The sequence below is a fragment of the Microsporum canis genome, genomic scaffold (genome assembly GCF_000151145.1).
Source record: "Microsporum canis CBS 113480 supercont1.5 genomic scaffold, whole genome shotgun sequence".
Taxonomy (NCBI): Eukaryota; Fungi; Ascomycota; class Eurotiomycetes; order Onygenales; family Arthrodermataceae; genus Microsporum; species Microsporum canis.
The window spans coordinates 2,099,758-2,120,709 of record NW_003299165.1 but is presented as its reverse complement, the minus strand read 5'-3'; the positions used below and the strand labels follow the sequence as shown (position 1 = coordinate 2,120,709).

Sequence of the window (20,952 nt, the reverse complement as noted above, 5' to 3'; positions counted from 1 at the left end):
ATACCAAGAGGAACAACACTGTCAAGGGGATAAGCCTGCTAGTATTCTGAAGGCAGAAGAGTCATCTATTAATGCCATTCTCCTCACTGGAAAAGCGCGCTAAGAAGGGTCTGTTGACCTAGAAACTACGCTAGCCCCTACATATATATTCCTTTCTTTCTCCTCTCTTCTTGAAAATCAAAACAAAAACTGGACACGGAATCTACCTTTGTGAACTTCACCTCCTAGTTTTTGAATCGTCTCTACTCTGAGGTTTTTAAGAGGTACTGTGGTACTAATCTGTGACTTCGCGTCTTTCACCCTTTAAAACTCCTAGAAAATATATGCGTTATTACAGTGGCAACCACTAACATATTGTTTCTATAGGAAAGAATCCTTCAACTAGGCTAATATCCTTCTTCTACTTAAGTGTCTTGTTATCTGCAATCTTGACCTTGGCTTATTAGCCATCTTTCAAATACGTCTTTGTTTGATATCAGATATCCAATGACAAGTCGTGCTAGATAGAGACAGCATGAAAGGCAGCTGCAATATGCCTCCTAGCACAAAACCATCTATGAATAATGCCTCTCAGTATGTGCTTTCTTGATGGGTTAACGCGACTTAACTGAGACAACTTAGGAGGCCTAAACAGGAAAACATTAACCCAAGGGGTGAGAAACGCACTGCTGATGGGACCATCAAAGAACAAGTTGAACAAGTACAGCCTATAGATCAAGCCCCCGATAGGGACGTCCCAACGCAGCTGACCCCAAATTTCCTTGAAGCTCATAACCCTGATGGGCAAGAGAGGGAGTTGAGCGAGTTTTCAGGGGGTTATGAGACTGAAGGCGAGTTTGGTGCAGATGAGATGGAAGAAGACGATGACGATGACGGTGATGGTGACGACAGCGACGGTGATGAAGATGAAAAAAAACACGGAAAGAAGGATGGGGATGGTAAAGGTAGCCAACGAAAGCCAGATCGAGACTTTGATCCAGATCACGGCAACGGATACAATGGAGACGGTGGTAATGACGGTTACGAGGGTGACACTGATAACAGTGGAGCCAATACCGATTTCTTCGGTGACTGTGAATCCAATGGAGATCCGGTCTTTGAGCCAGATAGTGAAGGAGAAACTCGCAGCCTTGACAGCATCGACCCCAGAACATCCGGTGGTAAGTCATCCAACACTACCACATCCGCATGAAAAATTTGCTGTGTTAAGGATGTTTGGATTGACTCACTTTTTGCTTGATATAGATATCGTTTTTGACACAGTTGAAAGTCACATGCAGACTCGTGTTTGGACACCAGATGAGGATTCGCAAACGCTGATTGAAAATGAGACTGGAGGCCATGGTCTCTTCCAAGAAGATGCTTTCCAATACCCCGAGGAAGGTAGTAGTAGCTCTGAAAGAATATACTACTACAATCCAAATGACTTCTATTATGAGGAGTCTCCTGAGCAGACCAGCGAGGAAAGCGATGAGGAAACGAATGACAACGAGGATGAAGATGAAGAGGCTGAAGACGAACGTGAAGAAGCAGCAGCCACTCCTGCTGATGATACCCTACCCGGTCACCATGAGGCGGAATACGAATATGATACCACGCACCCATACCCCATTGCCACTGAAGACATGAATACATGGTACACCGATCCAGTTCTTGCTGATATTGATGGTCATCGCCCTTCAACCCAGCCCATCTCTGGACAGAATGGCTTCCTTTCTCGCCAGATGGCAACAACCCATATTCAACCATTTGCTCGCAATAAAGAAGGAATCTGGGAAGACACATCTGAAGATGAAGAAGACAATATCACCACCCTTAGTGTCATGGAACTGTCCGATATACCTAGCTCCAGCCCAGTTCCAGAAGAAGAAAACAAAGAGAACAAATACCCTCAGGATGATAATCTCAACATGGAAAGTGAGGTTGAGACCGGTGTCTTAGAAGAGGCCCTTCTTGAGCCGGCTTCCAGCAATTCCCAGCCGTGGATGAGCCGTTATAGCCCAGCAGAGGACCGAGAATACCGGCCAATATCCTTTGGCGCTGCCCTCCGCCCTGTTCCATCTTTGGTTGGAAGAGTCCCAGTACTCAACGTTAACCCAAACAGCCCAAGAACTCGAGTCCATGAATGGTACAGCAGAGTTGGTACATCCATCCAGGACGTTCCAGAGGAAAGAGTCCCTACTGCTGGAGTCGTGAGACGCGCTCACTCACCACCCCCTTCAATCTAAGGATATTCTCCGAATATCTTTCACTCTTTTTCTTTTTCTCTTTTTTCCCCTTAGTTATTTGGCCTAACAAGCCATAAGTTTAACAGCACAAATGGGTTATTCATCTGCCTTGGGGCAAAGGGGAAGTTGGTGGTCTGATGTTTTAAGGATATTAAGCAACCAAAGGTTGGAATTATTGTTGGTTTACATGCAAGTTTTTTGTTTTAGTAAAAGTCATAGTCAATCTGTAGTATTGTCTTTTTTGCTAAGGGGGACTGATGAACACTGTAGATAACTCTAAGGCATGGGTAAGGTGTACTCAGCTGGCCTTAAGGGAAGTGATTAAATTTTTAAAACATTTTTCTTTATTTCGCTTCAAAGTGGTGATGGAAAGCCATAGACAGAGAGCACAAATGAATAAAAGGCCAGAGAGTCAATTGAAAGCGGAATATAGAAGGTGACGGTTTGGCCATTATCAGCATGTCATCAGCAAAAATGCGAACCTCGAGCTCGAGTGTCGAAATAAACAAATCCATGGCCCATCCATCCATGGTACATTTTCTCCTCCAACTCAAGATCCCGCTAGCTGCATAACATGGAGGTAAGAGAGGAAAAAGTAGAAATATATTTTACCAAACCGTGATATCGTTTTTGTTTGTGGGAAAAACATTAGAATTCTGGCCTTCTGTCATTTCCTAGTCTGTCTTCCGGCCTTCTTCTCTCCCCTACTTCATCGTCTCACAGGCACCAAACTATCCCCATTGATAATTTACTCGTCATCCTCATCCTCTTCTATGGTCGTCCTAGCAATACGATCCAAATCTCTTTGACCGCTCTGGGTGATTCTGCGGCCACCCTTGTCCTCGTCCTGCTCGAGGACACCGATCTTCTCGAGAGACTGCATGATTTTTCGGTCAACGGATCCAGAGGCATCGACGTGGTGGGATGGAGCGGAGCCACGGTTCTTGCGGCCACCGTGGACCTTGCGTAGGCTACCGACACCGACGGTCTTGCGCATGTAGATGTGTCGAGCAACAGCGGCAGCACGGACGTAGTACCTGTTGCGTCAGGAAATAGGTAAGTATTGGAAAGAATAAGTCTCCAGCGCAAAGTATAGAGAGATTTGGCTTCGGTCACCCGGCGTTGGGTACTGGAAGGGAAAATTCGTACCAGTCAATGGATTGAGGGGGAAGTTCTTTGGAGTTAGAGGTCTTGACGGTATCAACCCAACCTATAAAATGTAATAACCGTTAATATTCCATTTTCTAAATATGACGCAGTATATTGAGGCGGAAATGGCGAACCTGGGATCGGGAGCTTTCCCTGTCTCTTCAAGAAAGCAGAGTATGCCTCGACGAACTTCTGAGCCTGGACAATAGTAAAACGAATATGTTAGTGATATCTCAAACACATGTACAGCATCAAGTCCTCTTTCGTTTGCTGCGTAGGTATGGCCTTCTACGAGTTGGACGGGCCCCATGAGCATCCCTTGAAGCACCCAGTTCAAGCCTTCACTATCGCAGGACAACCTAGGTCAACGGAAATATCTAGATGTGTCCCATCCCACCACCTTATACCATTTCGGCGCATGAAATCCCACTCGATCCAGGGGAAGAATGTTCCCCGTATGTTTTCGACCATGACTATAATATCATCGAGAAGTGTCCGTCCGGTATTGGCCATCCATCCCCACGCAGCAGAAAACGATGAGCCATCGACTTTGGAAACCAACTTACATCGACATCGCGAACGGTAACGCCACCCATGATTGCAACTTTTGGAACCGAAGGAACAAACTGTGTCGTTGAAGGAGATGAAGGATTCGGTATAGTGAGGGCGTGAGGTTTGTCTGTTCGTCGCGCACACGGAGCGGTTCTCTCGATATCTTTTTTTCGCTTTCAATGCTCGAAATTTCAACAAGTCGCTTTTCTCGCCTTTGGTGTGCGCCAAGACTTGACCTTGTGTGGAATCCAAAAAAGTGGATTCGCTTAGAAAGTCACGTGCATCACGTGATATTACTTTGGCCGGCGAGGAAGATGAAAGAGAATAGCATATTCTTATATTAATGATGTGAAATCGACTTCGTAGCGAAATCTATAGGAGTAATTATGTATCATAAGCCCATAAAGAATTACATGGTGTCAGGCTCTTCCTAAAGCCATGACGCTGTCGCTCCAAACCCAAAGTGTACAATACAAAAGAAAGACGAGATAGAAAAAAAAAGCCGGCTTCTTCCAGCTTCAACAAGACCCTCATCTTGGCTGCCTGACGGTGTAGCGCACATGCAAGGTGTCGATGAAGTGTTCATGACGTATACCAGGTGGGCGTTGCCGTTCGAACTCCGCCAGCGCCTCCGGGATGGTATACCCCAGTCGTTCAATCAGATATGAGACAATGAAAAACCCTGTCCGGTTGTATCCATAATGGCAATGGACAGCGATGTGTGGTCTCAGGGGAGAATGAGACTCTTGATTTACACTTGCTTTCGAAATCTCGTCCTCCAGTTGAGAGACGGTGTTGACGAACTCTCTCACCTCGTCCGCCGTCGGTGGGATCTTGGAGACAGTCGGGAGCTTGATATATTTGATCCCTCCCAGCTCTAGCTGCGAGTAGTCATACACTGGGCTTTCATGGCTGATATCAATTACAGCATATATCTTGCCACACCAATCCTCGAGGAACGGCTTTGGAGAGTGGTGAGGATCCACCTCGCGCAAAGTCTTCATGGCAACGAAGGTATGGCCGATGGGGTCGGATACCGGCTTTACAGCCTGCCATTTGACGAGATTTTTGACATCCCATTTTCCAGAAGTGGTCAGGTGCTGTAGCTGCCACCCAAGGGCCAGACGAAGGTCTATATTCCCGGCAACAAATGATTGGATAAGGCCTGACAGCGTCCTGTATGTGGTTCGGTCAAAGAGCAGGGCATGAGACGCTGGAGATGGAAACACGTAGGTGTCTATGACTTGCGTGCCATCCGGAGCAGCTAGCCAGGATGCATCCTTATAGTGAATACGTCGGTCACTTGTAGGCTCAGGCACCTGCACAAAGTTATGAAGTAGCATTCCAATGGCAATGTCATTGCCCTGTAAATCAGGACTGCTTTCGTTAATAGACTCATCCTTAACGAAATAACGTAGAAGCTTTAAGACCTCCTTTGGTTTTGTGATAGCATCTGATTCACCCCCAACGAAGAAAAGGGGGATATGGATCTTCTCCCATACTTCCTTCCCAGGAATCCCACTGATTGCCTGGCCAGATTCATTATACTTTGGAAGGGCGCCCCATGCCATCCTTCTCCAGACCGGCGTGCGGCTTTGTTGGTTATATCGGTGCTGGAGCTCACGGGTTTGCGGATCAGCATCTTCCCCAACCAGCCTGCGGACGCTTTGGCTGTCGACTCCTCCCATGCGGTCCCACCAGCGCCATATATCAAATAAAAAGCCAGGTATATGTAACATCCTTCTAGAAAAGGCAACCACATCCTTGGTAGGGGGTTCAGCAACAGGGCAGATGGCAACTATCCCAACGATGTGCTTCCTCAATTCAGCTATAGGCCCGGATCCAGGGGATGCAAGTAGAGCCGCTATTGAGCAACCCATGCTATGGGCAATGAGAATAACGTCTTGGTCACGAGACGCATCCCTCCGCTGTTCAATCGCTCTGCCCAGAAGCTCGGCCATGGCCTCGATGGAATAAGCAGACCAATCCCGTGGGGCGAATGACGACAACCCGCAGCCAGGAAGGTCGATACCGAAGCATGGGCCAATAGTTATCAGGCTGTGTAGCAGATGGTGAAATTGGGAAATGGAGCCACCCAGTCCATGAATGAATACCAGTAGCGGTAGTACCTTTGGTTTCGTGGGGAGCTTGTCAGTGTGAGGATGTGGGTAATAGAATGTGCGGACTTCTGGATATGTAGCCACAGAAGTGGTATAGGAGCAGTAAGAAGAGTGCTTCTTTAATATGCCAGGGTCCACATCATGCTCCCCTATTATCAATGAGTGAGAAATCCATAACCTGGAAAGTATGTAATGATTAACCAGACCAAGATTTTCAAACATACCGTCGCGCTTAAGCTTCTCTCTAGAGTTATCTGTACCCGAGAGACTGTTGTTGTCTGTAGTACTCTGATGGCTAGTCTCTGACAACCGGTCTGACCGAGTATGCACGCGCCCGTCGTTATAGACACGCTGTACACCAGATGGATGGCGCATTATCCTCCATGAGACGATTCCACCGCCTACGAGGAGCAGGACGATCGTAGCAGAAACCTGATAATAGCCAAAGTCTGCAGCATGGCCTAGGCCAAGCCGTTCCCTCAGGCCCAAGAGATAATGCATCAGCCGCGATGCATGGTAGTAACACGATAGCTGGAGACTCTGCAATAGACCATCCAAGCCTGATAGTCCTATCCTTGGTATCCGGCCGCTCGCCATGGTCTATATTCTGGGAGAAGGGAGGATGTGGGTATGTATATGACTGTCCCCGTAGACTTTGAAGTTGTTTCTTAAGCTGAAACACTGATGTCAGCTGAGAACAAGCCGAGTCACTTTCCTGCTAGAAGGCCACTGTCTCTTGAGGAGCTTCGCGTGTAGACGGAGAATAAGCCATTGTAAAGAGAGAAAAAGAGAGAGAGAGAGAAAGACGGGCGATTTTTCTTCCTGTTGGCAAGGCGGTCGCGTAGTTACAGGTAGGCAGCACCACACCCAACAAGCCGGTGCCTTCCAGCTGCTTAATCAATAGTTAGCGACTTGAAAAAGAAACCTCGTCGACAGCAGCTATCCGCGGGTCAGCTCTCTGCCAACGTACTACCACAGGCTCACACTCTGCGCTATAACAGGCTGGGCGAGCGTTGCTTTGGACGGCACGTCAGGCAAAAGGGCCAGCGGGAGACGTTGGCTAGTACGATGTATGAGAGAGAATCCAGGCTGAGTGCGACCTTCTCTCAGCCTTGCTTTACAGCTTTTCTGCTCGCTTTTCGTTGGTCGGCATGGATGTAATATATAAGGAGCAAGGCAAGGGACGTTCATACTCTGATATAGTTACTTTCGACTGTTAAAGACGATGAAGAGTAGAAAAAAAAAAAACAACCGACTTCAATCTCCACCAAGAGAGATGCCAGATGCTATATTTTCCCCCGTCCCTATATATTCCGGCCTTGACAGCCTGTCTTCTGACCGTTTAATAAGTATATATCAGCTGCTCTCTTGTTTATATCAATCCTTGCTTGACTAGCGATGTGGTGTAATCTTGCTCTGCTGTTGTGCGTTTCCCCCCCGATGAGATGGACAACTACTGACGGAGAACGACAGACAAACCACCACGACGTCAAAGGCTTGCAAACACCTACGAGAGCGCTCTGTTAGCCGTTGATGGGCTTAATGGATCTTCTACATGACAAGGCGGGCTCATCATCCATCGCCATCATCCGGCTGCAACGGCTGCTCCGGTTGAGAATACGATCAACAATAAAAAACCCCCCCCTGATTGAACATGGACATGACCTGAATTTCATGCCGAGACACCCTTCTTTGCTTTCATCTAAAAGACAAGGTCAGGGTTGGGGTTTTTATTTCATCCGATTTTCTATATTATAACTCTCTCCTTCCCTCCCTCTCTCTCCTTTTTTGGGGTTTTTCTTTCGTGGTTTATGCTGCTTGTCTACTATATAATACCTAAATGCTTGTCTGCCCCCATGCATTGCTACAGTGGCTATTAAATGCTGCCTCAAAACAAATCGGTCATCGCACCGTGAGATGCATCTCCCACCAATCGAGAATACTTCGCCAAGACGCCTCGAGTTACGCGCGGCTTTGGCGGTGTCCAGTTCTTCAGCCTTGCAGCGATTTCTTCGTCACTCACATCCATCGAGAGCTCGTTCGTCTCTGCGTTGATGGTGATGGTGTCCCCGTCTTGCACGATGGCCAACGGACCGCCCACGGCAGCTTCAGGCACGATATGGCCTACGATGAAGCCGTGACTGGCGCCGGAGTACCGTCCATCAGTGATAAGGGCGACGTTGGTCAGTTTGGCTCCCATGAGCGCAGCACTAGCCTTGAGTTGCTCTGGCATGCCAGGTCCGCCCTTGGGGCCCTCGTACCGGACGATGAGGACCAGGTTCTCTGTTCGTGGGATCTCGCCGCGCGAGAGTGCGCAGTTCAGCTCCGATTCACGATCAAACACTCGAGCTTTGCCGGTGAACTTGGTGCCTTCTTTCCCAGTGATTTTGGCCACAGCGCCACCAGGAGCAAGGTTCCCCCGCAGGATTTGCAGGTGGCCGGTAGCCTTGATAGGGTTGTCTAGTGGCCGGATGATATCCTGTCCTGGCGAGAGGGAGGGGAAGGAGGCTATATTTTCTGCAAGAGTCTTGCCCGTCACTGTTGGAATGCCCCCATCAAGCAAGCCCGCAGCCACGAGCAGCTTTTGGACGGATGGCGTGCCTCCGATGTCGTAGAGGTCGGCCATGTAATACTTCCCGCTTGGGGAGAGGTTGGCGATGAAGGGGACCTTGTTGCTGACGCGCTGGAAATCGTCGAGAGTCAGTTCAACGCCGGCCGACCTAGCCATGGCGATGAAATGGATCACACTGTTGGTACTTCCACCCATTGCCATTGTCATTACCAACGCGTTCTCAAAGGACCGCTTCGTGAGAAGATCACGAGGCCTGATGTTCTTCTCCATGCATACCTTGATGACTTCTGCGGCCTTGACACATTCCCTCATCTTGGCTGGGGCAGTTGCAGGAGTGGACGATGATCCGGGCAGCGAGAGCCCCATGCTCTCAATGGCAGTCGCCATGGTGTTGGCCGTGAACATTCCAGCGCAGGCACCAGCACTGGGACAGGCATGCCTCTCGATGTCCTCCATTATCTCGTCCTTGGTTTTGCTCTGGTCGCCGCCATCGTCTGGCTGCTTGAGCTTATCGTACGCATAAGCTCCCGCTGCCTCGTAGCACGTCGAAATGTTGATTGGCTGTCGCAAAACCTCGGAATAGCCAATCTGGATCGTACCACCGTAGATCATCAGTGATGGTCGGTTATGGCGTCCCATGGCCATTATGGTTCCTGGCATGTTCTTGTCACAGCCTGGGATGGCAATGCAGGCATCGTGGTACTGCGCGCAGGTGACCGTCTCGATACTGTCGGCTATGATTTCTCTAGACTGGAGGGAGAACCGCATTCCTAGATATTGCTAACGTTTAGTGCGACACACAAGTCCTCGATACGTTGAAAGAATGCTAGCTTGCCAGCTCTAGCCAGCCCACCACATGGAGATGTCTGGTTTGACGAACCTTCATGGCCCATGGTGATAGCATCAGAGACGCCAATTGTATTGTATTGCCAGCCCAGCATCCCCAGCCCCGTGACGGCTTTCTTGACGGTCCTTCCAAGATCCAACAGATGCATGTTGCAAGCGTTACCCTCCCACCATACCGACGCAATGCCTACATGTGGACTGTTCTTCATGCTCTCCCTATCAGGCACACCAGCGGCATATAGCATAGCCTATAGCTCGATTCCCCATTGTCAGCCGTCAGCTCTGGTTCACTTCTTCCCCCTTTCCTCTTTCAAAAACATAGAACTGGACTGTGGCCAAACATACCTGAGCTCCGGGAAAGTCATGATCTTTGGTGAGAAACTGCGAGTACTTGTTCAACACCGGTTGGCCATCCCGAGTTACATCGTTAGCAACACACGGAAATTGTATGTATCTCTCCTCATCGCTGAACCCATTAACCTGAGTAGAGCTCATATTGGGCTTTACAATCGAGTGCAAAGAGGGTCTTGGCCGTTTCCTTATTTTTTCTTTCTCTCTTTTATTTCCTTTTCTTTATATAAGAAAACAAGAGGAACAGGGATTGTTAACTTGTATATGGTCCTATAGCTGGCGGTGGGATATATGGATATATGCACGCGGCTTACTGGAGCATAGGCTAACTCCCTTCTTCTTCTCCTCAGGCTCTTATTCAATTAAAACAAAAAAAAGAGGAACTACCAGACAATTCAGACAAATCGAGTGCAGAGATCGGATCGAACAGAACGGCCACCAAGGGGGGAAAAAGTGCGAGCCCTTGCTGCTTTTCTTTTTTATCTGTGCTCGAGAAAGCAAAGCAAACCTCTCACACCGGCTCTACCCCGGTCCCGCACAACGCCTGGAGGGTTGGACAAGTCAGCGAAGAATCAGCCAGCAGCCAATTGGCGTGTTTCAGCACCTGTTTTTTCGCTTTATTCGGCTTTTACCTAATGTGGGCAGGGATTGGCTGCACAACTTTGCATGCAGATTTTGAATATATACTTTCGATGGGGGAGGAAGAAGAGCGATCGTGAAAAGATGGGAGAGAAAAAACCGCAGCAACTCGGAGTTCCCCCCGTGCTGGCCGCCGGTTATTCTGCTTCTCTAGGGGGGCGCCTCCAAACCATCGTATGGAGGTTGGGAGATTTGCACCGCCATGCCGGCAGTGTCAGATGTGATCGTAGCCAGATGTGATCGTACGACACCATGGCTTGTTTTCCTTTCTTCTTTTCTTCTTTTCTTCATGAAGAGTTTTTTATATATTTTTTAATTCTTTTTTCCTACCATGTATTGTTTTTTTTTTTCTTCTTTGGCCAGAAGAACCATCACATGACCATGCACGACGTCATTCAGAAAAGATGCCAAAAAGGAAGAAAAGCAAAGAAAAGAAAAAAATCAAGGTGAGAAGAAGAAAAGACTTAAAACAAGGACTGCAAAGTTGCACTGAGAGGGAATAATACGAAAAAAAACTTCCTGCAAGGCGAAAGCCCTGGCTATATTACTTGTATATAGTTAATGCCATGTATCTGGTATTATTCTTATATTATATAGTTACATGGGGAGGGAGGGAGGGCAGCGGACGGAAGACCTAGTATAGAGTTGCATAGAGTGCAGAGAGCGTTGCTGCCAGGGGGAACAGGCCCCTGACAACATTCAACTCGGCCCAACCCTTGAGCCAGTTCAACACCTCGACGTCTTCCCTGGTCGCCTTGGAGTCGCTGGCCCTGCTGGCCGCCTCCTTCGCCTTGGACACACCCGTCATGGCCTCCGCATCCGTCACCTCGGCACGGGAAAGCAGGCTGTTGTTCGTCGGGCTCATCACCATCAGCGTGTACGGGATAATAGACATCACCAGCCCGGAGGCAAGCAGATACCAGTTCGAGGTCCTCACGTCGGCTACACGAAGAGTCGTTTCGTGGCGGAACACGTAGGCCAGATAGGCGTAGGCAGAGCCCGCTCCAATCGCACAGAAAGGCATCGAGCTCTTGCCGATGTTGTAGGCGTGGCGCCATTGGGTAGCAATGTGCGAGATGGGAGTGCCAGGCTTGTGGTTGGAGTCGTAGCTGGCTGGTCCGGAGCCGGCAGGGAGAGTGATCGAGGGTATCAGCACGGTAGAGTAGCTGATAATCGCTCCTAGTTGAAAAATGTCAGTAGTTGTTTTCTTTTTTTTTCTCTTTTCCTCAATCCTTTTCTCTCCCTGTCTCTTCCTCAGAAAAGAAAAAAGGCTGCTTATGCCAGGTGTAAATGTATCTTACCAGCCATCATCCCAGATGCAGTCAGCCCGACCACTTGCGCCGTTCGAACGCAGCTTGAAACGTCCGGCATGATTAGAGATGTCGAGTTGGGGATTAAATCCTTTGAGGAGTTTTATGTCAAATTTGTAAATGTACTCTAGTACGTCCGAGAGCCGAAGAGATATCCCAAGGGTGTGAAGATACTTGAAGGAGCACCCAACTCCTGGTACCAGGCCTTTACTTTATAAAGCAGTGACTTGAAGCTTTGCTTATGGAAAGGAATTCGCCTCCAAAACAAGAGGAAAACTGGATAGCCTTCAAATATGACGTCCTAGAATGACGTTGTTTTGCTTGCTATACAACGATGGCCGGCGAGACGGCTGTCTAGATCTCCGTCCTCAAGCAAACTACCTCGAGGTAAAGAATATCTTGCAGCCTGGCTGGCGAAAACCCTTGGGATCCTGCAGATCAAAACAGCAGCCCCATCCAGGCCCAGGATATAAGGCGGTTTCTGATTCGCGGTCGAAGATGGCTCTTATATATCGAGATAAAACAATGTACTATGTATGCCCAGGGCGCCAGGCTTCCAGCAAGCCCCTTGGTCCCGGAGAGGGATAGTGGCCGTCGCAGTGCGCGCTAAAGGTTCATTTGGCGGGCAAATAAATAAAACACCTTTATAAGCCCAGGATGAACCGGGTCTCTGATTCGTGGTTGACAGACCCATGGGTGGTCTTTTGGTGAACGAGAAGTACTTCCAGGGCGTAAACCCGCAGGCTGGTACTTATTTGTGGTAGTTAAGCCCTTTCGGAGTCACGGAGAGAGATGCTGGCCATCGCAGGGCGCGCTGAGAAGTCTTATTGGACGGGCAATAAACAATATATTGAATACGATGATAGATGCATTGGTATGTAAGTATGGAATATATTAGAAACAGAAACGCATGTGTGTATACATGAAGAACACTGCAGTTCTCGGGAATCCGGGGTAATATGGAACGAGCACTGAGGTCAAGGAATAGCCGGTGGTATCGATATTGCAAAATATATGTAACTAAATAACGGAGAAGTCGGCAGATAATATGATAAAATGTTACTTCTGGTAGTCCAGCTCAGTATGGACGCTCGTGTCGTCAGTTTCCTCCACGCCCACGGCGGCCCATGGGCTGGTCTCATTCATTCCATCATCAATGTCAACGTGAGCCACCGAGTCCGTGTCGACAGTGTCGGAGTCAACATGGTTCTCAGCCACGGCAAACTCGACGTTCTTTCGGACAGCAGCAGGCTGTGGTTGTGGGGGAGTTTCTTCAAGCACATCTCCATTCCACGGCCCACACTGTTTGACAAGCTCGCCGCACCGCAAACAAGCCCATGCCTCTCCATCTTCCCCCTCAAGCTTCTGCGCAATGCATGTGAAGCAGTATAAACATCGACATGGGACGGTTTCATAAGGATTCGTGATATCGGTCTGTGCTGAGCCAATGATACCGCCTGACGCTGCTCCAGGGCCCATTACATCGCTCTCCGAGGTGGTGGTAGGGTTCTGCGCCTGGTAGCATATGGGGCACGTCCGCTCTGGCAGGAAGCCAAGTTCACCCTTGTTCTTCTCCCTGCTCTCTTCGTCTGTAGCTCGGAGCGAGGACATGGTCTTTCTCCAGGCTCGAGATACCCATCGACGCCATCGCCCAATTCCAACAAGGGGTAAGAGGAAGAGGAGGAATTCTGTAAAGGCATGCCAGACCAGCTGTCGGTTTAGATACTCAAATGACACCTCACGACTAACCTGCATCGATGGCGGGGTTAGTCGCATACATAAGAGTCGGTCGACCAGCGTTCTGTATCGGCCATTGACAAGGAATATGAGGAAGGATGCGAACGCAGCCATCGAGTGGGCGGTGGAGATGAGCGAGGTGAGTTTGGATAGAGCTCGCGTATTAGATGAAGGTGGCTATAATTTTTTTTTTTTTTGGTAGAGGTTAGCCAGTTAGGTATGGTCCCTATGCAATAACATATTAAGAATATGTAGATATGGAAACCTACTTCATCATAATCACCTCCCTGGTTGATTATCCAGCTCTCCCATTTATCCCACGCATAACGGCCACCAACTGTCAGCAGCCCGTATAGGGACTTCTGAAACCTGGTGGGATCTGAATGAACAGGGCCCTTGCTCCTACTATCCGTATACTTCAGATTCTGAAGTGCTGCTCCGTAGGATGCGTTATGGTCCCATACCGACAGCTTGAAGAGGATCGCGCGAAGTACCAGGTCAATCTCGTGGTTCCAGTCATCCCGTATGTGACGCTATCAACAGCCCGTTAGTCCTAATAAACACGCTGCTTGTGAGGTAATGCTTACACCAAAGTATTTCAATCCTTCTCCCATCTGCCCTTTGAGCAAGGTAATAAGTTCTTCATCCAGCAACTCTGCGTCAACTTGTCCCACCCGGAACGCTGGTCTAGTCCCTTCCCTGCCTCTTAGAACATCCCATAATGCCAATCCGCGAGTAGAAATATTGGACAGAGGGTATGGGAGGTTGCTAACTGCAGGCGGGAGTCGCGATGTTCTGCTTGAGAGCCGATTTCGAGCTTCCAGTTCGCGTTGGCGGCGCCGTTCCAAAACACGTTCTTGTGCTGCAGCGAAGTTTGCAGAAGTCATCGCGGGAGCATCTTTGACCTGGCGATTCCTTTGGACAGCTATTGAGCTTGATCCTGAGTCGAGAGCCAAAGGCCGTCTTTTTGCTTCGCTTCTTCTCTTCTCCAGGCTTAATTTTATGCCGAGGTTCTTTTGTCACGTGATACATCACATTCCAAGGTTTGTATGGTCATCTTTATTTTTTTATATTTTCTCTAAACAATATTTATGTGGAAAGATTCATTGTCGAAGAAGGATATATGAGTTGTCTACGTTGATATCATCCATATATGTTTTGCTGCCTTGCTGCTGTGATATGGAAGAGAAGCTGTGGTTTTATGCATAAATGTACAAAACTTTCATTTAACTCAAAAAGAACCTCAACCTCTCAACTCTTTTCCCATATATTAATATAACTTATACTATAACAACTATCCCCTTACATCTTCTTGCTTCTGTCCTGAGGCTCCTAATTGAACTGCGTTGTGCTTCCCCCACAACTCTGCACGATGAAATATCTAGTTCTAGTTTGAATATGCCCAAAAGTTTAGTTTTATCGACGTTGGTGGGGTTTATATTTATCAAAAGCTCTCTGCCGCATCAAGATATTCAACGTCACTTCAACCGTTCCAGAGAGGCATCCTGATATGAACTCTCTGCTATCTCTGGGAACTGCAAGTCTTTCTCTTCTCACTGGGTGTTTCTTCTCCGTTTTGGCCGCATCATGCAAGTAGCTATCGAGGTACCAGGGGAAGCTAACCCGCTGACCCTCCAAAACGTTATACATGCCTTGACATCGGCGGCCTCTTCTTCACAACAGCAGCTTCGGAGCGGAACGGCACAGCTTCAGGCTTGGGGGAAACAACCGGGCTGTCACTCGCTTCTACAAGTACTTTCGGTTTCTTTACCCCTTGCGTTAAGAGCAGTATCTGGCTAACGGCTGTCGTTCATCTTGATAGGATGTGTTTACCGACTATTCCCTTCCATTCGAAGTTCGATACCTTTCAATTATACAATTAAAGAACGGCATAGACAAGTACTGGCGGAAAACAGCAGACAAGTATGTTCTGGCCATTAAGGCTCTTCCGCTTAAGCAAATGACAGCTGACCCGTGCAGTGCCATAAAAGCAGAAGAGAAAAATAGGATCAAGAGGAGAGCAATAGAGGCTGGAGTTGTTGAGCCTGCACCTCAACTTGCCTTACAGAATGCGTTGATTGTGGCTAAAATATTACGGGCAGAATTCCCACTTGAATGGTTAGTCCTCCGTCTACTTTAAATGAAAAGACACTTCTAACAATCCATTGCAGGCCTGAAGCTATCTCTGAGATATTAGGACATCTCCGCGCGTCTATTCAACCTGGTGCTAATCCAGTTCAACTCTCGCGTACTCTCCTTATTCTCCTGCAGGTTATCAAGGAACTCTCTACCGGGCGGCTAGAGAAAACACGAAGAGGACTCCGATCAGTGGCTCCGGAATTGTTTCACGTTATTGCAAGCATATACGTAGAGAAGGTACAGAAATGGGGTACTTTTTTGGAATCCGGTGGGGATGATGAAGGCGGTGCCCTGGAGGCAGTTGAACAGAGCCTAATGTCTCTCAAAGTCATTAGACGACTGATAATTTCTGGTTTCGAGCATCCAAACAGGGAGACTGATATCTCAGAATTTTGGGCTCTCTCGCTAACCCATCTCGGCAATTTCTACTCCTTAGTGCAGAGACAGCCATCTGCTTTCCCTACGGAGGTTGAAAAGTTGATCGGAAAACATGTCATACAGCTCTCCAAGCTACATTTGGAAATGGCCAGATCTCACCCCCCGGCGTTTGGACTGCTTCCTCAATCTGTTGATATGGTGAAATCTTACTGGGGCTTGGTGGTTGAGCTAGGCAAGACGTACGGCTCAACAGACTTCTCTCAACTCAAAGTTGGGACGGGTGGTGATGCGGATGATGAGGAGAAGCCTCTTCTAGAAAGACTCGGCCTCAAGGCCCTCTTACTTCTCCGAGCCTGTGCAAAGATTGCGTTCTATCCCACAAACACCTTCAAATACCAAAATCAGCAGGCAAAAGAAGAGAAGAATCAATGTGTTGGTTTGATGAAATCCGAGATCTTCAGTGAAGAGTTTGTGGTACAAGTCATGGAGCTTCTTGTTACCCGCTTTTTCGTGTTTAGAGCCAGTGACCTCCGAGAATGGGAAGAAGAACCTGAGGAGTGGGAAAAGCAAGAGGAAGAGATCACTGAGGCCTGGGAGTTTTCAATTCGGTCTTGTGCCGAGAAACTGTTCCTGGACCTTGTGATAAATTTCAAAGAGCTGCTCATACCAAAGCTATTGAATGTGTTCTACAATTACGCCAGTGAGTGGAACCCGTCGAACAATAATCTATATGTGAGCTAATGGTGGAATAGGCCCGCAGAACAAAGATATCCTATTAAAGGACTCGCTTTACTCCGCCGTTGGTCTTGCGGCCGCATGTTTGGAGAATCGTCTAGACTTCAACTCCTTTCTAGTATCTACTCTCGTACCAGAAATCCAAATTCCAGAACCTGGCTACAATATTCTTCGGCGAAGAATTTCTGTCATATTAGGCCAATGGGTCCCTGTGAAACCAAATGAGATCGACAAGGCATCGGTATACGGTATCTTCCAACATCTCTTGGATAAAAATGACCCCATAAACGACCAAGTCGTTCGTGTGACTGCTGGTCGCCGGTTAAGGCAGGTTCTGGATCCGTTTGAGTTTTCTGCTGAACAGTTTCAACCGTTTTCAACATCCATTCTACAAAGTCTCATGCAACTTATCCAGGAAGCTTCTCTTGTAGAGACCAAAATGGCACTACTTGAGACCGTCAGGGTTGCGGTGGTGAAGATGGAACGTCACGTAAGTTCTTCTCTAGGCCTTCCGAGTGAATACCATGCTTACTCTTCATAGATATCACCTTTTGCCGACCAGATCGTATCCTTGTTACCGGGATTGTGGGAGCAGTCTGGTGATGAACACTTGATGAAGCAAGCAATACTAACCCTTCTTTCTTCTCTAATCCACTCAATGAGGGAGAACTCAACCAGATACCACTCCATGATATTACCCCTTATCCAACAGTCAATTGAACCTGGCTCAGTATGCTCTTTGAGACTCCCCAGCTACCGCAATAAGTGTTAACATGAACCCTAGGAATCCCTCATTTATCTCCTTGAAGAATCCTTAGATCTATGGGCAGCTGTCTTATCTGAAACCCCAAACCCAGCATCTCCTGAAATCCTTGCCTTGTTCCCGTCAATATTCCCCATTTTCGCTATCGGCAGCGACGTGGTTCGGCAGGCTCTGGAGGTCACTGAATCTTACCTCCTCCTCGCGCCCAGAGAATTTCTTGACGAAAATGTCCGCTTCCGCCTCTTTGATATCTTCAGCAGTCTTCTCAGCCCAGACGTCACTCCTCGCATCGGTTTGGTACCCCACCTTGCAGAGTTGCTCATACGAACGGGTGAATCTGCTTCTGAAGAAAACAGTGATAACGTATACGGCGCCATCGCCAAGTCTCTTTTAAGCAGTGGCTTCATGGAAACTCTCCTCTCCGCTCTCTATGGAGCGCACGAGTCCCGCCAGACGACGGGACCTAACAGGAAACAAGCCACTATTTACGGCGTGGCTGAAACGGACCACCTATCAGTCCTTGCACGTCTTGCCCTTGCTTCACCCCGCAACTGTATATCGGCAGTAACATCTGCGATTAGCACATCATCTGAAGAACAGACATTCACCTGGATTCTCAGCGAATGGTTTGCGCACTTCGATAACATCGGAGACATCAACAAGAAGAAACTACATACCATGGCTCTCACCCACTTACTAACAGTCAACGGCCCTTCATCCCCTGCTCCAACATATCTCCTCAACAACTTACAATCCTACCTAACCATCTGGACCGACGTGATTACCGAATTATCAGATGGCCCAGAAGTGAATCTCGGCGATGCCCGGCATGGAGATTATCTGGTTTTCGCATCGAGCGAAAATCATGGCGAGAAGTATGATGACACTGAAACCCCTGAGACCACTCGTCGACGGGCCTGGAGTTCCTCGGACGCAATTCACAAGGTTAATCTGCGAGAGTTCGTCGGACAACATCTTCAGGCTTTGGTACAGGTTTGCGGAGGCGCAGACCGGTTTAGAGATGAGTGGCTGGTTAATGTTGACGGGGAGGTTGTTAATGGATTTGGACAGTTGGGGATTATGTAGGAGGGCAGGTAGTTTAGTTGGCACGACCCACCACCTCCACCATTATTCCTGTTTCTTTTCCCCCTTTTCCCTCCTTATTTTTGCTTTCCTTCTTGGGGCTTACGAATACCTGAGATAAAAGAAAAAGTAAAATGAGCATTACCTACCCAGGGGGAAGAATTCATGCTTTCAAATACTAAAATATAGCATAGTTCTGGTGGAATAAGAGATATCATGATTGATGTACTGTTTGTCTATAGTGATTTAATTACTGTATACAAAGTGTGGGGATATAGACATAATGCAATGCTATCCAATGCTAAACCTATCCTATACTAAGAAGTGTTAATAATAACGAATCAAAGTCGCCTGTGTCTCCCTACGCCGAAAATAGTCTAATGGCACTGGCCAGGATAGGTCCTAGTATCAATAGGATTAGGGAAGACTCCATTCTTAATCAAATCATCCAAGTCCCAGCCTGGAGCCCCTCTCTCAGTCTTCCAGGTCCACCAGAAGAACCCGACTCCACGAGAGAAAGAATCAAGCTGAGCTTCGATATATCGTCGGGTGTTGGCCTTTTCTTCATCGGAGAAACCGGAGATAGAGCCCTCAGATTTGCCAACGCAGCCGTTGGGGACGGCAGTGTCGTGGTTGGAGTCCTTGTGTGAGCCGTCGTATCTGGCACCCTCGTGGCGGCCGTTGAGGTATTTGGCGCAGTCGGTCATGGCACCACACCACTCACCAACGATTGGGGAGAGGGAGGATGGAGTGAGTTCATTTGTGCCAAAGTCACATGCAGCTTTGACGTGCTGGTCAACGGTCCAGGCGACGAGTTCGGGAGAGAAGACCTCGTAATGGTGAGTATCGATGATGGTCTTAGCACCTAGATCGTAGCCATTCCACTTAGATGGGCCCATAAAGGCGTCTGAGATGACAACGGCGAGATTTGGATTGGAGCTCTTGACCTTGTCAGCTCCCTTTTGGTAGAATTCCTTGAGTGGCTCAACTTGGATACCGGCCTGGGGGAAGGGTTCATTGATGAGGCCAATGCTGTGGACCACACCTTCTTGATGGCTGTATCGTTGGATGAGGAAATCGAGGGCCTTCAACGTGGCATCGACGGTGTCACCTTTTTGCCAGTTGGCCGGGCCCAGTCTGCCGCTGTTATCGAACCCATTTTGAGATCCGGGGGCTTAATATCAGTTAGTATATCAAGATGCCTATAGCTATATATGTTATACGGAGGGCATTGCGTATACGTACCACCATGGAGGTCAATCATGACCTTGAGTCCGGAGTGTCTGGCCCAGTCAATGGCAGCATCCAACATGTCCACCTGACCCTGGACAAAGGGCTCTCCTTGGATAGGAGCAACGGCCCAGTATCCGATCGGAATGCGAACGTGAGTAAGTCCGACATCACGGATGCGATTGAAGTCATTCTGGTCGATATAGGTATTCCAATGTAGCTTGAGGCGATCATGTGCACGTTCACCCAGCGCCTGGCTCAGAGTCCATTCATCCACAGCAGAATCACCCCCTTCTTCGAAGATAGATGGAGTAATCCATGGTTCCAAAACAAGCCAACCACCGATGTTAACTCCACGGATGAAATCCTGAGCTGTAGCCCGAGGTGATTTCCTGTGTTCAAAAGGTCAGCAAGGTGAAAAACGAGAGAGGATAAAAATTCAGGGGAAAGAGACTCACCAAACGGTGGAAACGGGGGAGGCAACACTGAGGCTAATCAGTGACAGCCCGAAGAGATATCCGAATCTCATCTTTGGCCGGTATATATATACAGGGAATTAAAACGTATGAATGTGCGTATATATACCTGTAGGCTTTATGTGTTGAAAAAGCCCTGGATGTTGGATGGATGTCGAAGCCTCTTCCGGCTTGATTGGCGAGATGAAGGCCTTCTTATGCCTTCCCGCCTGGGGTCTGAGTTCTCAACCATGGCCCACGTTTCACGAGCAAGAGCGATCGGCAATGCCCAAAAGAAGGCAAAACAAATTCATCTCCATAGTGCTGAAGATGGCCAGCCAGTCGTGTGTGCGATGTCAGATCCAGCGTGGGCCAGGGGCAGTCTGGATATCATCATAATCGATGGATATCACATTGCGGTGGCCGCAGATCAACTAGCATCTGGGCGGTCCTTATTGGCCCTGTGGAGAAGGAAAACCGGGTCATCGACCATTATATCGGACGGCCGAAGGGTGGCACGAGGCCATTTCCATGGGGAGAGCAGATGGTACATCTCTGTGGTTCTCTGTGGTTGGCTTTTCCCCGGATTTTGGTCGACAGAGGTTGTTGAATCCGGGTTTTGATATCATGGCAGCAACCAGCCCCTCCCAGCAGCCATCAAGTAG

The 20,952-nt window shown here is 48.4% G+C and overlaps 8 protein-coding genes across 8 annotated transcripts; 2 read left to right on the top strand and 6 right to left on the bottom strand.

Moving 5' to 3' along the window:
- Positions 1–532: 532 nt before the first annotated feature.
- Positions 533–2,228, top strand: MCYG_05881 (uncharacterized protein; the record flags this gene model as incomplete). The annotated part of the gene is made up of 3 exons (XM_002845966.1): positions 533–573; positions 622–1,160; positions 1,246–2,228. The coding sequence occupies 3 exons, from the start codon at positions 533–535 to the stop codon at positions 2,226–2,228; spliced, it is 1,563 nt and encodes a 520-aa protein (XP_002846012.1).
- Positions 2,229–2,976: 748 nt separating this feature from the next.
- MCYG_05880 (40S ribosomal protein S19) lies at positions 2,977–4,015 on the bottom strand (the record flags this gene model as incomplete). Its single annotated transcript, XM_002845965.1, has 4 exons — positions 2,977–3,265; positions 3,378–3,438; positions 3,512–3,575; positions 3,944–4,015. The coding sequence occupies 4 exons, from the start codon at positions 3,971–3,973 to the stop codon at positions 2,977–2,979; spliced, it is 444 nt and encodes a 147-aa protein (XP_002846011.1).
- A 444-nt stretch (positions 4,016–4,459) lies between these two features.
- Positions 4,460–6,646, bottom strand: MCYG_05879 (dual specificity phosphatase catalytic domain-containing protein; the record flags this gene model as incomplete). The annotated part of the gene is made up of 2 exons (XM_002845964.1): positions 4,460–6,198; positions 6,274–6,646. 2 exons carry the CDS (start codon positions 6,644–6,646, stop codon positions 4,460–4,462), a joined length of 2,112 nt encoding a protein of 703 aa, XP_002846010.1.
- A 1,291-nt stretch (positions 6,647–7,937) lies between these two features.
- On the bottom strand, positions 7,938–9,962 carry MCYG_05878 (dihydroxy-acid dehydratase; the record flags this gene model as incomplete). The annotated part of the gene is made up of 3 exons (XM_002845963.1): positions 7,938–9,391; positions 9,502–9,715; positions 9,813–9,962. The coding sequence occupies 3 exons, from the start codon at positions 9,960–9,962 to the stop codon at positions 7,938–7,940; spliced, it is 1,818 nt and encodes a 605-aa protein (XP_002846009.1).
- A 1,129-nt stretch (positions 9,963–11,091) lies between these two features.
- MCYG_05877 (conserved hypothetical protein) lies at positions 11,092–11,828 on the bottom strand (the record flags this gene model as incomplete). The annotated part of the gene is made up of 2 exons (XM_002845962.1): positions 11,092–11,636; positions 11,759–11,828. 2 exons carry the CDS (start codon positions 11,826–11,828, stop codon positions 11,092–11,094), a joined length of 615 nt encoding a protein of 204 aa, XP_002846008.1.
- A 998-nt stretch (positions 11,829–12,826) lies between these two features.
- On the bottom strand, positions 12,827–14,391 carry MCYG_05876 (peroxisomal biogenesis factor 2; the record flags this gene model as incomplete). Its single annotated transcript, XM_002845961.1, has 4 exons — positions 12,827–13,477; positions 13,517–13,681; positions 13,774–14,037; positions 14,092–14,391. The coding sequence occupies 4 exons, from the start codon at positions 14,389–14,391 to the stop codon at positions 12,827–12,829; spliced, it is 1,380 nt and encodes a 459-aa protein (XP_002846007.1).
- A 700-nt stretch (positions 14,392–15,091) lies between these two features.
- On the top strand, positions 15,092–18,605 carry MCYG_05875 (KapH; the record flags this gene model as incomplete). The annotated part of the gene is made up of 7 exons (XM_002845960.1): positions 15,092–15,256; positions 15,327–15,427; positions 15,485–15,622; positions 15,676–16,721; positions 16,774–17,246; positions 17,298–17,486; positions 17,541–18,605. 7 exons carry the CDS (start codon positions 15,092–15,094, stop codon positions 18,603–18,605), a joined length of 3,177 nt encoding a protein of 1,058 aa, XP_002846006.1.
- A 315-nt stretch (positions 18,606–18,920) lies between these two features.
- Positions 18,921–20,361, bottom strand: MCYG_05874 (glucan 1,3-beta-glucosidase; the record flags this gene model as incomplete). The annotated part of the gene is made up of 3 exons (XM_002845959.1): positions 18,921–19,776; positions 19,848–20,224; positions 20,291–20,361. The coding sequence occupies 3 exons, from the start codon at positions 20,359–20,361 to the stop codon at positions 18,980–18,982; spliced, it is 1,245 nt and encodes a 414-aa protein (XP_002846005.1).
- Between the last annotated feature and the right edge of the window lie 591 nt (positions 20,362–20,952).